At 33.2% G+C, this 14677-nt stretch overlaps 2 protein-coding genes across 2 annotated transcripts; both read left to right on the top strand.

The window, feature by feature from the left end:
- The first annotated feature begins 4495 nt into the window (after positions 1-4495).
- Positions 4496-7582, top strand: LOC108985534 (transcription factor MYB1-like). Its single transcript, XM_035688859.1, is given in 3 exon segments — positions 4496-4950; positions 6279-7038; positions 7040-7582. Coding segments are annotated over 3 exon segments (1173 nt in total). The 5' UTR covers positions 4496-4625; the 3' UTR covers positions 7128-7582.
- A 3750-nt stretch (positions 7583-11332) lies between these two features.
- LOC108985536 lies at positions 11333-14463 on the top strand. Its single transcript, XM_018957878.2, has 2 exons — positions 11333-12196; positions 14035-14463. Exons 1-2 carry the CDS (start codon positions 11736-11738, stop codon positions 14267-14269), a joined length of 696 nt encoding a protein of 231 aa, XP_018813423.1. The 5' UTR covers positions 11333-11735; the 3' UTR covers positions 14270-14463.
- The last annotated feature ends 214 nt before the right edge of the window (positions 14464-14677 follow it).

The following is a 14677-nucleotide window of genomic DNA, read 5'->3' as shown; positions in this document are numbered from 1 at the left end:
AGGGGGATGGCTGGTGGGAGAGAAGGCTACTGTGGAGGTGGTGGCGCCGGAGGATGGCGTACGGCGGCGCAGCAACATCAAACCCATTCAGGCTGTGCACAGTCGAGAGAGAGGAAGAGAGAGTGTGAGAGAGGGAGACCGGTGTGGGGGGACTCGCCGGAGTGAGGTGGTGCCGATGGAAGAGGCGGTGAGGCTCATCGACGCACGGCAGCGTCGGTTGGGCAAAGGAAGATTCTACTGGGAGGAGGGGCAGCGTACCGCGTACGCATGAGCCGAGGGAGGAGAGAGAGAGGGGAGGGAAAAGTGAGGGAGAAAGGAAAAAGCTATAGGGCTTTATCCAGTTCTTTCGTTTTGGGGTCTTCAAAATGATTTAACAATAAAAGATTAAAATATTTATTTAAATATACATAAATATTAATTTAATTAAAAATATTGAAATAAATTAAATAAACAATAAAATTTTATTAAATATTTTTAAGAAATTAATCTCAATCTTTCATTTTAAATTCTTAAATTTGATCTAACAATAGAAATTTAAACATTGATTTAAACTAATTTAAAATTTAAATAATTAATATATAAATATCATATTATACATAAACTATCAAATTTAATTTATTAAATATTAATCTTCCATCATTAAATAAATGATAAAAGTTTACTAAATATTTTTAAGAAATTAAAATCATATAAATAATTAGAGTTTTAACATAATTTAAATATGATAATATTCTTAATTAACTAAATTAGGCAAACGTGCGTGGGGAAGGAGAGAGAGTGAGAAAGGAAAAGTGGGGGAAAATGTTAGATTTTAGGTTTTAAATTTCAACCCTTCATTTTTAATCTTCAGATTTTAACTAACGATAGAAGTTTAAATATTGATTTAAACTAACATAAAACAAATAATTAAAATATAAATATTCTACCATACACTTAAAATGAACTTTAATTTATAAAATATTAATTTTTCATCATTAAGTAAAAGATAAAGTTTTACTGAATATTTTTAAGAGAATAATATTATATCATACACTTAAAATCAACTTTAATTTATAAAATATTATTTTTTTCATCTTTAAATAAATGATGAAGTTTTATTGAATATTTTTAATAGAAAAAAACTATCTAATTAATTTAAATTTTTAATATAATTTAAATTCCATAATAAATGATGAATATGAATAAATAATAATTTTACTCATATACATTAGACTATTTTAATATTAGAAATCATTATTTATTAGGCTAGTATATATATTATATATATATATATATATGTATGTATGTATAAAGTGAGTTTGCTAATATTTATTATTGTTTGTGATACTAATACTTAATAAATATTATGAAATGCATATTATATGCCTATCTCTTTTGTTTTAAATTCTAGATGTGAAATGTTACCTATACAAAATGATTATGTAAAAGTAAATTCACATAGCAATATGATTTCAGATGATATGTTAGATTTATTTCATATCGTGTCATCATTATAATTTTTTTAAATTCTCACACAAAATATAATAAATAATTAAACTTTTTCAAATCTTAAAATAATAATAATATTAAAAAATAATATTATAATAATATTTTATTAATATTTAACTTTCATCTCCACTTATAGTTAATTTATCTTAACTCACTATTCAAATTATAACTTAGGCCTCATTTAGATGTTGAATTGAATTGAGTTTTTTATAAATAATATTTTGTATGGTCAACTTAAAATGAGTTTAGATGTATTTATAAAAAATTAAAAAAGATAATGGATCTTGTATATAAAGAAGTATTAAATTAAAAAGAATTGTAAATTTTATACGTAAAAAATTTTTAATTTGAAATAAATTTAATTATTTAAAAATTAAATATTTAAATATTAAATTGAATTGAGTCAAACTTTCATGAGGATAGAATCTACCATCTAAGATTTCTATTTGAAAAAAAAAAAAAACCAACGTGGTGGATGAGAGCGCATTAGTTTTCCCGCCACTCCAGGAAGTACAGAGAGGTTCACGGGCTATGTAGATAATACATTTGAACACTGTTCTGTCAATTTTGTAGAGAGCATCTCCTTCGACAAAACTGTCATCCCTGTCACGCTTTCATAAAGGAGTTGAGGGCAGTTTCGTCATAATTAGCCATTACAGCTCTGTTCAGATTTCAAAATTACGTTAATAACCTTTTCTCCTTTTGATTTTGCAAAATCTTTATTAATTATTTTTCTTTTATCTAAGCTCCAAAAAAAACTTGTTCCTATCCAGGAAATGAGATTTAGTTAATCATTTCGCATGATTAACAGTCAATCAATCAATACCCATTATTAAGTACCAAATTAGGTTTTAACAAAGCGAGTGTGATGGTTAACTCTAATTAAATCTAGTTTAAATAACCCGTTTTGAGTGCAAATTGAATTTTGAAGTTTAGGCCCTTAGAAATCTCAATCCTATTTATTAACAAAAAAAAAAAAATTATTCAAATATTGGTTCGCTGGAAATAGGAGATCTTTCAATTTTTTTTTTTTCAAACTACAAGTGATTCAAATATTAGCATATTAAAAGGTGAAGGAGGGCTGGCTTCAAAGATATTCAAAACTTCAATCAAGATCTATATTTGATTAAGAATTATATTCTTCAAGAGAAACAATATAATGATTGATTTTTTTTTTTTTTTTTAAACTCGAGGAGGGGGGTCGAACCAAGACTTTCATTTTAGAGGTTTGGGTGTTATGCCTATTGGCATATAACATTTTGTCACTTAATCATTTATTCATTTATTATAAATAGGCTCAGAATACTCTAGAGTTAGGTTTTGTTTATTGTCGGCAATGCCCCTGCCTTTTGTAACAGATTTGATTATCTATTATATGTGTATAAATACACCATACCTCACTAATGAATATATGAAGGAATTCATGAAAATCTCTCAGGCTTACAATGCCATCATGTCACATGTTTTTGGCTTAATGACTGATCTTATTAGTGATAAATGGATGAATGCTTGACTTCAAGAAAAAAAAATTAGGCATGCAGACAATTTTTAAGACTTTGATTGTCCCATTTGACGGTACAAATGAATTTGTATTTTTTTTTAAAATAAATAGTAAAAAGAAAAAAGGGTGAACGACAATAAACAAGGGTGAAAGTAAGAGAAATTATACAAACTAACCCAAAACAATATATTTAGTTTTTGGATTAGACAAGTTAACTTGATACGATCCATATTAACATGTTTATTTCTCTATCAGTGTTAAAATAAATTTTTTTATGACTCGATATTACTCTTTTTTTTATTAAATTTTCAATGTTAAAATGGGTCACTTCTATAAGTTGGTCTAAAATTGTATTAAAACTTGTCAGTTCTAATTAAGGATGTGGATGCCTTTGAAATTTGTCAAATAATATGCCTATTATCTTTGGCCCAGTAATAGACATATGTTAAGTTAGAGTTTTACTTTACATTAGTCACTATTTATCTCCACACTCCATATTTGATAATTTTTTTTTTTTTAAGAATGTGAGGTGTGGGGTAGTGAATAGTGGCTAACTGCTGATAAAAAAATTATTCGTTAAGTTATCAAACACCTTCATATAGATTAGCATATATAGGAGAGTTGCTCTTTTTACCCAAATCATGTACCGACTTAAATCATTTGCATTTTTCAATTTATAACCTCAGTTAAGATTGGACTATGCTGTCACTTTTTTGTTTATATTAATGGTCAAACCTCAATTGAGGGTTTGCATAATAAAAAAATATATATGTTGTGATATTTTATAGGTAAAAAGTGTAATTCAGAAAAATAAGAATGGTCTCAGAAAATAATGAAGGCATTTTATGTGAAGTATAATGGGTCCTAAATTATAATTGAGTTTTGGATATAAGTAATATTATATCCAGTTATGGATTATGCAAGCATCACGCACTCATTTTGAAAAAGAATAGAATCTATTTCATGATTGCAATTAATATAATTTCTCTTTAGATATTTATCATTCGGGTTTTAAAATTTAAAATTTAACTGAATCTATATTTATTAGATTATATTGTTTAGAATCTAGATAGATATGATTTGTTTTTTTTCTTGGCTATTGCTCAGATCACGTTTAATTGCTTTGGATAAAGGAATTTTTCATAGAAAAATTATACTTATCATCTTCTACACAATATACTAATATGTAATTTATTATTTTTATCATTCTATTTAAACATATATATTGAAGAATAAAAATAATAAATCATATATTAAAGTATAATGTGAGAAATGAGAATGATAAATATTCCTCCTTTTCACAATACAATTGGGAAAGGTCTAAGATTGGGATATAATTTCTCTTTCTGAGATAATTTGTTCTATTTATGTTAAGTTTGATTAGAAATCCGGAAAGGAAAAAGGCCAAATGAGTAATTCGACGAAGGACGCGCAAGTCATTTAAGGAAGGAAAAGCACCGGGTTAAGGAAAACTGACAACAGGAAAATCCCGAAAACACTTGACCTATAAATCTATTCAGCTGTCGTTCTTGGAACACACTTAACACTAGCAGTTAATTCCGGTAGGTACTATTGTCCAACAAAAACACCTTCTTTAGAGAGAGAGAGAGAGAGAGAGAGAGAGAGAGGCAGAGTGATGGAAGTGGAGGAAGTAGCGGTCGCCGACGTTGGAAAAATGGAAGCTTCTGAAGCCATAGAGGGCTGCGGAGACGCCGGGAGCGGCGACGAGGAGGTGGTTGTGGCCGTTGACGGGGGCGGGAGCCGCGGCCGAGGGGGCAGAGATAGGGTTAAGGGACCTTGGTCCCCCGAGGAGGACGCGATTCTGAGTCGGTTGGTGAGCAAGTTCGGGGCAAGGAATTGGAGCCTTATCGCCCGCGGAATCTCCGGGAGATCCGGTAAGTCTTGCCGGCTTCGGTGGTGTAATCAGCTAGACCCGGCCGTAAAGCGCAAGCCCTTTACTGGTACAGTCCCCATTTTTCTTGATCTAAACCCCTCATTCTCCTATCTTCTTCATTTTTAGTTTCTTGTTTTGATTAATTTACGAATGTAGTTTTATTTCTCGGTTATTTCGATATTTTTAGGAATTTTGAATCGAGTGTTGAACACCAATTTCATCACTTGCTGGGTCTGCAAACATTAGGCTATGCCTTGGTTCAAAAAGCTATCAATTTTGCAACCAATTGGGGTTTTTTATGCTTAATTTGTACCCAAAAATATTGAACATTTGATTACGTAAGTTATGTTTTTTTTTGGAGAAGATGATGGAGTGGTTGTTAAAATGTTGAGTTAATAGGGGAAACCACTTATCCCTTTAACAATGGAAAGGAATGAGAAATGTAGCACTCGATCTCTGTGGTAATATTCTTTCTTTACACAAGATCATCCTGGATTTAGTGCTTACCAGATTAGAGTTTCGATATTGGAAAATATACATTGAAGGCATTATGTCTTTTGAATAGTTATTGTACATGATTTTTCTATATTCCTGTAAATTGTGTGGACTGTAGTCTACATCAGCCAAAATCTTCTTGGTCCTGAATGGTTCAAACATATAATATGCTGATCCTTCTGGAGGAGTTGGGTCTGTATCATGATATAGAGCAACTTTTGAGGTTGGATTAAAAAATTTAAGAAACTCTTGGAGGTGTCCAGGCTAGACTTTGCCGCCTGTTGAGTCAGTTCTTGTCTCCCCGCTCAATCTTATTAAATACCTGGTATGTGTGTACACGGCATTCTACATTTGATAATCGATCACAGTTAATATTTGAAATGTTTGTTCAATTTATCATTCTGTACAATTGAGTTTTATAAGCTCATTGCATCTGGCAGCGATTGACTATAATGTCCTGTTGATATATCGTTATTGGTTGAGATACCATATCTGATGTGTTTCCTCTATCTTGTTTTGACCCAAATTTTGCTATCAGCATGGAATTTCACTTATATGCTTCCAATGAGTTCCCTGACCTGAAGCAATTCTGATAATTGCATAGACTCATGTTCATCATCTTGATATGCATGTTCGCATACAAATGGTTATCAGCATTTTCATGCTTTCTAAAAAAATGGGAAACATGCATTACATTGATGTTTGATGGCAATTAAAGCTCAATCAGATTGTCATGTAGCATGCACCTTACAATAATGGCCAAAATGTAGTTGTTTGTATTTGTAGTCATATCAGTGTATATGTAAATACAATCCTTTTCAGCCTATCATTTAATAAATTTTGAATCAATGTCTTTCATTCTTCTTGAAGAACAAGGCTGACAAATCAAAGTTGTCACAGATGAGGAGGATCGGATTATAGTTGCAGCACATGCAATTCATGGAAACAAATGGGCAGCAATTGCAAGGCTTTTACCAGGAAGAACTGATAATGCTATTAAGAATCACTGGAATTCTACACTAAGGCGGCGGTGCACGGAGTTTGAAAAGATCAAATTAGAATCTGGGAGTATGGCTGAAGATGTTAGCATAGACAAAACCAAGGCATCGTCTGAAGAAACCCTGTCATGTGGGGATGTCAATTCATTCAAATCTTTTGAAGGAAGGGATACCAGCTCTCTGGAGAATATGGATGATCGGAATGAAGACAAGTTACCAATAGAGGGTCATTTTAGTCATGAAGCCAAAGACCATCCCACTCTTTTCCGGCCTGTGGCGCGCCTTAGTGCCTTTAGTGTATATAACCCTTCAGATGGCCTAGATCTTGCATCATCTTTCTCAAGGCCAGTTCCAGTGCAAGGACCTCTGATTCAAGCATTAAAACCAGATGTTGACATTTGCAAATTGTTTGGAGAAGTTTATGGTGAGCGGTCGGTGCCTCATAATTGTGGCCATGGTTGCTGTGGGACTCAAAGTGAAAGAATTACTCCTAATTCTTTGCTGGGACCAGAATTTGTTGAATTCTCGGAGCCTCCATCCTTTCCCAGTTTTGAATTGGCTGCAATAGCCACGGATATAAGTAACCTTGCTTGGCTTAAGAGTGGCTTAGAGAATAGTAGTGTCAGAGCAATGGGTGATGCAGCTGGCAGAATAACATCTCATTGAGATTAGTAGAGCAAGTGGACATTTTTGTCTTGACGAGCGAAAAAACAGGTTAATGGGCATGAAGACCAATGTGCTATCAAAATAGTAATAGTCTGGTAATAAACAATTTTCTTTTTATGATTTAAAGTTGAGGGGATAGGATTGAATTCGATATTGTTCTCCATGTTAAAATGTGAATCTGCAAGGTAACAGAAGAAAAATTGTCTACTCTATAAACACTCCTGCTTTGCGATTGGTTGTGTATGTGATGATCGATTTAAATAGTCCCCTCAGAAGATGAACTAAGGCAACATTGCAATTCATGGATATAGGAAAGAGAAATCAATTACAGATCAAACAAGGACCCTTCAACTGGCTTGGGCACCCGAATCATTCTTCTAATCTGATGCTGGGATGGTGATTAGTTACCTGATGTGTTACAGAAGGAAACTTTATCTTGTACAAAGTATGAAGCATTTATTTCTGGTTAGATTAGTTGATGCTGCAAATGAACGTTTCATAAGTTCTGGTTTATAAATGAGACGTGGTATTTCGATTGCTCGTTAGTTGGAATGCGAAGGTTTGGTAATCTACAGTGTATTAGTAGGTGGGGTAGAGCACTTGCACAAGTCTTTTCTTATAATCCTGCTTTTTTTGTTTTGGGAAGTGTCACCATGCATGGAAGAGGTCGGGTTGCAGGGACCAGATCTACCTCACAGGGAAGATATAATATGGTTGTGGAGTGGCTGTGAGCCACCCCATAACCAGATCTGCTTCTTGCAGGGTGGCCCTCATTTATTTTCGTCTTAGGGTGGTCCACAACCACCCCTACCGCCAACGGGAGAGGGGACGCCCCACCCCCATTTTACCCCTCACAGGGTGGCTGAGGGGTCCTCTCTCCATCAACTTTTCATCCTTCAGAGTTCCTAGAGCTTGAGGTCTGAGCAGAGTATCTTTCCTTCTTCATGCCACATTCTATGGACTTTGTAATCCATACGCAGGCACACTTCTACGTGCCTGCATGTATTCTTTCACAACGTGCATAGAGCGCACATCGTAAGAAGGTTGAGAACAATTGTAGAGCTCTTTTAGAGTGCATAGAGCTCTTTTAGAAATTCGTTTATGGGTCTCGTTCTCTCTTCAGACAATCACCTGGCAAAAAGATGCCTCTGAAACTTTGTGACGAAGAAGAGGTTTGGATTCAAAATTTATTTCAATTCATTTAATTATTATAATTTTTACAAATTTTTATATAAAATACAATATACAATTTAAATTTTTCAAATCTAAAAATAAAAATAATATTTTATTTAAATTTAAATTTTCATCTCATTTCAACTCACTATCCAAACCTCTTCTCATTACTTGTAAGAAAAGCTCCTAACATGATAGCAAAATATTCGAAAGTTTTTGAAACCGTGAAAATCGTTTTACATCGACCCTAGTCGGTCCTACCCACGTAAGGAATACTTGGACCATGAACAAGTCTGATTGAAACTTGTTGACTGTCCTTTTCTACAACTCTTTTGTCCATGAATTGTCACTGTATCATATCTTTTTTTTCTTTCCTTGTTTGCTTTTGGTGGACTGCTCTCGCATTCAAATTGAGTTGGTGAGTTCAAGATCCAAATGAGGAGGAATAGACTTACCATTTATACCCACCTCTTAACACAATTAACATTACAATAAAATAATATTTTCACTTTAATTTAAACTCATCATTGATAATAAACAGTTGAAAAACACTAAAAATTATTTTATTTAATAATAATTATGTTAAAGTTGTGTATTAGTTGTAAGCCTGTCATTTTTTCACGAATATTTGTTTATTGGTTGGTGAACGAACACAATTAAATCATGCACTCCGAACCCATGAAAACAAAACTGCTGCTTTGTGTTTTCTGTAGTTGTTGGCAACCGCTCCTTCAAGCTGTACTAGCTTGCACAGAGACACTGCCCCCACCAAAATGTGTACACAAGACTATCAGAGTGATGAAGATCGCCAACCCTTTCGATTCTTGACCAGAAAGTGCATCGGTTCTACCTTTCACACAAGCGGAAGAGAGGAGGAGCTTCTCTCTCTCTCCCAAAAAAAAAAAACAGAGAGAAAAATTCAATGGCCATTGTCGGTATTTCAGATTCACAGCGACCCATCTAATCTCTAACCATTATTTTCACTGTTTATATTGACCCACTGCACTCCCAAGATTGTGTCGAGCCATATAGAAATTGGAGAAACACTAGTTTGCCTCCCCAAAATGACACTTCCATTTGACCGCTGGTCAAAAATCTTTTTTTTTTTTTTTTACTAATGATTAAGGAAGTGATTTTAAATGTATTGATATATTTTTTTTATTTTTTAAATATATTTAAATATGTAAAAAAAATATGAAAAAAAAAGAAAAAAAAATTGAAATAATGATTAGTTTTAAAATATTATTAAAATATAATTTTTATTTTGAGATTTGAAAAAATTGAATTATTTGAAAATTTAAAAAAGTTATAATGATTAGTTTGAAAGTGTTTGTATTAAAATGATATTTGAAAAAGAATTGAAATGAGATTAGATTAGAAGAGATGAAAATTATTTTTAAACATTCCCTTATACACTCCATACTTTTTTTTTGTTATACATGGGAAGGTGGGATGCGATTCTTGGTTCTCTTAATGAGAAACCAAAGTGTTACCAATTAATCTAAAATATCTTGGCTACACACTCCATACCACAATATAGCATTTTTCATTACTCTGAGATATGCCAATTAATGAATCGTTATTTTATGTAAACTCTTACTGGTTAGCAACTAGCACATCAATTAATATAAGTAACGAGAATTAAAATTGAAGATGGATAATTAAAATTAATTAGCTCCTTGTTTCATAATCATCCTGAAATTATCCAAGTATTCCTATATCATAACGCAATAGAAATATCTACAAATTCACTCAATAAATTGATTAGTCGTTAATTATGTAATTATTTAATAATTAAGCAATAATATAAACTAAATAAATTACATAACACCAAGATTAGTATCAAAAGGAAACCATTTAAAGAACTCTTTAAAAGTAAAACCTTACGGGATAGCAAAATATAGAAAAATCAATTTTATTATTTGAAAATTAATTACAAGTAAAGTTCAATTATAAGATTTTTGTCAATTGACACTCTTACTTTACCAAACAAATGACCAATTTGTCTTCTACTGCAGTAGCAGCCAGAACCTCTAACGATTTTCAAACATTGATTTTTCTCTTAGAACTCCAGTGGCTGAACTCGATTACTTCAACTCTGACACGAAATATGTATGCACTCAAAAAGAGAGATAAACCACTCTCTGAGAGAAATAGTATGAAAATTCTGTCTCGCCAAAATATGTACTGGAAAATGTTTTAAAAAATATGTAAATCTGAATCTCCACAGATCCTAATTAATATGATCTTTTAAATAAACAATGTAAAAGAAGTTTTAGTTTCAGTAGGACTCTACTGACGAAGCGAATCTGATATTGACGGAATGCTGACATTTCACGATAAATCTTTTCTACAGTAACAGATTTCATATCAGCTTCTGCTCTGGATAAATACAGATCCTTATAGACTTATTTTCACATAAATGACTTATCTAAATAATTTTTAATACCTTCTAGATAAATTTAATATTGTTATAGATAAAATCAATAAACTTAATTTACATTCATCCAAAATTACCAACTTAATAATAAAATAAACTTTATCATTTTGGTTACCTAATCTTATACAAATTTGTAAACTTAATTACTTAATTCTACCCAAATTTTTATATCTACACATCCTGTGAAACACTGTCTGCAATCCCGAAGGAAAAATTAAGATATTTTTTTATAAAAATATTATGGATCACACACTAATTACGTTGATTAGAGAGGATCTTCAACTCAGAACCTCACGCCGAATCTATGGACGCATGCAAAAATTCCCTTACAGCTTTTTCTTTATCTTTTTTTTTTTTTTTTTCCTTCCCTTTATTTTTTTGTTTTTTTTTCTTTCAAGTTTCGTAGGGATAGGCTTACAACCTATCTACTACCCATCTATTATTTGTAGTGTTTTTATTTTTTTATTATTTTATTTTAAACATTTTTTTAACATCCTTAATCATTAAGAAAAAATTAAAAAAATATATAAATTTACTAATTATCACTTCCTTAACTATTAAGTAAAATAAAAAATTATAAAAAAAATCAAATATAAAAAAAATAGTAAATGAGTAATAAGAGGGTAGTAATCCTATCATTTTCCCTTTATAAAATCTGCTGTGCCTTCAGTGCACCCACTGGACGTTTCTGTTACGTCTTGGCAGTGCCTCACTCCAAGACTAATTCAAACGCTTCACTCTCTCCGTCTCTCGGAAACCATTCATTTTAACTCCTTCAAACTGTACAACCCTGCTCTGTTGTCTTTTCTCTCGGTTTTTTTTTTTCAGTCTTAACCTGAAATTCTATAAAAACTCTTTATTGAACTTTCAATCCTGTGCACTTTGTTTTTTAAGCTACGAACATTAATGGAGTTGAGAAATTCAGGATGGGTCACCTAATCCAAATTCCAATACCCACTTCTTTATATCCCTTAAACAAACAGATGCAAAACACAAAGTTCCGAAATTTCCGGTGCATTTGACACGGCGTTCTTTTTGTTTCCTCAACCAAAACTTTTTCCGATTCTGGGTGTCTTCCTAATGTCGACAGTGGAAATGTCCCACCACATCGATTTGGAGCAAGGGGGTCACCGTCGCTCCGGCACCGGAAGTGACGTCAGCGCCGACGCTAGTGTCTGCTTCTCGGACGCCGATGAGGGCTCCTGCTATTCCCAGTTCTTTTCCACGAATGGTGGGTCTTACGACGAGTACAGCTTCGCTTGTGTGTACGATCCTGAGATTGGGAACGGCTCGGGCTCTCGGAGGGACTCTTTGTCGTCAGCCTCGGATTGCTCGGTGGAGGTGGAGATTGAGACTGGGGTCCCCGAAGTCAAGGTGCATTTGGCTAAAGCAGAAAGTGATTGTAGGATTTGTCATCTCGGTTTGGAGAGTAATAGCCATGAATCCGGGGTTCCTATAGAGTTGGGTTGTTCCTGTAAAGACGATTTGGGTGCAGCCCACAAGAACTGTGCTGAGGCCTGGTTCAAGATTAAGGGAAATAAGTGAGTAAAATATCGTTGCTTTTTTTAGATTGTTGATCTTAGTGGCTTGGTTGAGTGTTAAATTTTGCTCTTTTTCTGGGAATGGCGAAAAGTCTTTGGTGATTCTTCGCATTTGGCCTTTTAGTTTTATTCATAGGACTGTAAATTATTATCATACTCGACTACTCGTAATTTTGTACACTTTGAAACCCTTTCTTGTTTGGGGTTTCCTCTTCACGAAGGAATGAAAATTATTATATACACCATAAGAGAAAATAAATGATAATTAAACAAGGTAGTTTCGTGAAATTTAGTTTTGATTAGTTTACTAAAGCATAATTGATAACCCAGTAGCTTAGAGAATGTGGGCTCAAGAGCAAAGTTCTTAAAAGTTAAAGAAGGAACTTTTTTTCAAAGATAATGGCGGATTTGGTAAAAGAGTAAAGAACTAAAGCATTCTGAGGTCTGGTGATATGTCCAAGTACAATGTACACCAACGATTCCTTGATACTGTGTGCTTTTTCGAAGTTTAGGAATCTCTCTGGACCTTCTTTCTGATCTTTCAACTTTTATGAAAGTGAAGACTCGACCGCTTAATCGTGAATTCATTTGTCTTGGTGGAAGATTATTGCTTGCCGATGTGGCACTTAAATCTGGTTGCTGATGTACAGTTTCAAAATGTCGTATTCATCCATTGATTCTAATGAAATTCATATAATCACAAGTTAGAGCATCTTAGGAGAGTAGTATTTATATATTCAGTTAGGGTATCTTAGAATACGGTATTGTTTGTATGTATGTCCTGATCTCTGTTTATATTTGTTAAATTGTTTGTTGTTGCTATTTTCATTTGTCATAATGTCTGTAATGGTGTTGTTAATGTTGTTTGCTGACCAACAAGACAATATCCAATGCTTACTCAAAACCATTGTTGAACATCATAGCCAACAGCCATTATTAAAATTTTTCATTGACTAAACTGAGCAATTGATTGACTACCCCTGTTCTCTGCATACTGTTTCAATCAGATGGGATTGAATTTATGCATCTAAAATTATTTCATCATTATCCAAATCCAACCCAACTGCACTCTATTGTGGCAGGTTTCTTGTCTTAATAGATAATTTTTGAACTGGCATTACCTGTCTTTCTCTTTCTCCGCTGTAGATGATTGTTTCTAGTGAAAGAACTTGTTATTTTTTTTAGGACCAACAGTTTATCATAATTTAATTAATTATGAGCATATACACTGAAAACAATTTTTATTTCCATGATTTGATTGGCATGTGACAGACAGAAATATTTGCTTTAGGCCTTACGTCTTCCCTGCTTTGATGTCAACTAACAGGAAAATGGTCGCGTTTATATGTTGAATTCTAATTGCAGAAGTTAGAACTAGGTTTTTTTTTATGGTTTTTATAGCACCATCCAAACATGAGTTTGTTTTGGCCATTGTTAAATCCGCATCTATTTATTTCATGTTTTTATTCAATTTTCCTGTTCCTGTTTCCTTTTCAGTTTTCAAGTAATACTTTAATCTTTATGTGTCCCAGACCTTGTCAGCTCTGCCCTATGATTTTTTCTTTTTCCCTGATTGACCTGTTATCTCTTTTAGCTTTTACAATTCCTGTTCTTGATTGTAAGCTTTCTGGGTATTGCTTTGCACCTATCTTTTTTCACATGGGAGAGAAGCTACCCATTATCATACTCGGCAACAGGACGGATGATTTTCACATTATAGGATGATAAGTATCATTACTCTTTGAACAATAATACGAGAACGAATGTCAGCCACTTTTTTAAGACATTTTCATTACTCCTCTACAACACTAATTTCAGTTTGCTTGGTTTTCTTTTAGGACCTGTGAGATATGCCATTCTGTTGCACATAATGTCTTTGGATCAAATGAGATTGCATCAATGGAGAATTCAAGCGAGGCCAATGATACCACAGCAGCAGCTATAGTTGCAGCAGTGTCCATGGCAGAGACACGAAGCTTCTGGCGCGGCCACCGATTTGTGAATTTCCTGCTTGCTTGCATGGTATTTGCATTTGTCTTATCATGGCTTTTTCACTTCAATGTTCCATCGTAATAAGATTCTGTGAAGGGTCATTGAGGAAAGGGTTCAGTAAAAAAGAACTATACACATTCTGTAAAAGGACCTGCCAAATTGTAGCTATGATGATGGTAATGGGAGAGTCTCAGTCGTCAAGCCTCCCAACGTTTATAAATATAGAATACAACTTAATCTGCTCTACAATACTCGTAGAGAGTTTGGTTTTCACAGTCCTCATTTGTTACAACAAATATATAAGGTTTTTGCTTTTCAAGTTTTACAAATAATATATTTGTTTTTTTTCGTGGAATCATGCCAGAAGGTTATATTGAACTGCACATTTGTATTGTCCCCCACTCAGTCTTCTTTTGTGGGGGGATTTTTTTTTTCCCGTTGAGCATTCTCCTTTTTGGGTTTTTATTTGTCAAAATTATTCCAAAAAAA

The sequence above is a fragment of the Juglans regia genome, chromosome 3 (assembly GCF_001411555.2).
Source record: "Juglans regia cultivar Chandler chromosome 3, Walnut 2.0, whole genome shotgun sequence".
NCBI classification, from domain to species: Eukaryota; Viridiplantae; Streptophyta; class Magnoliopsida; order Fagales; family Juglandaceae; genus Juglans; species Juglans regia.
Note: the sequence above shows the minus strand (reverse complement) of the source record. Positions and strands in the feature narration are given on the sequence as shown.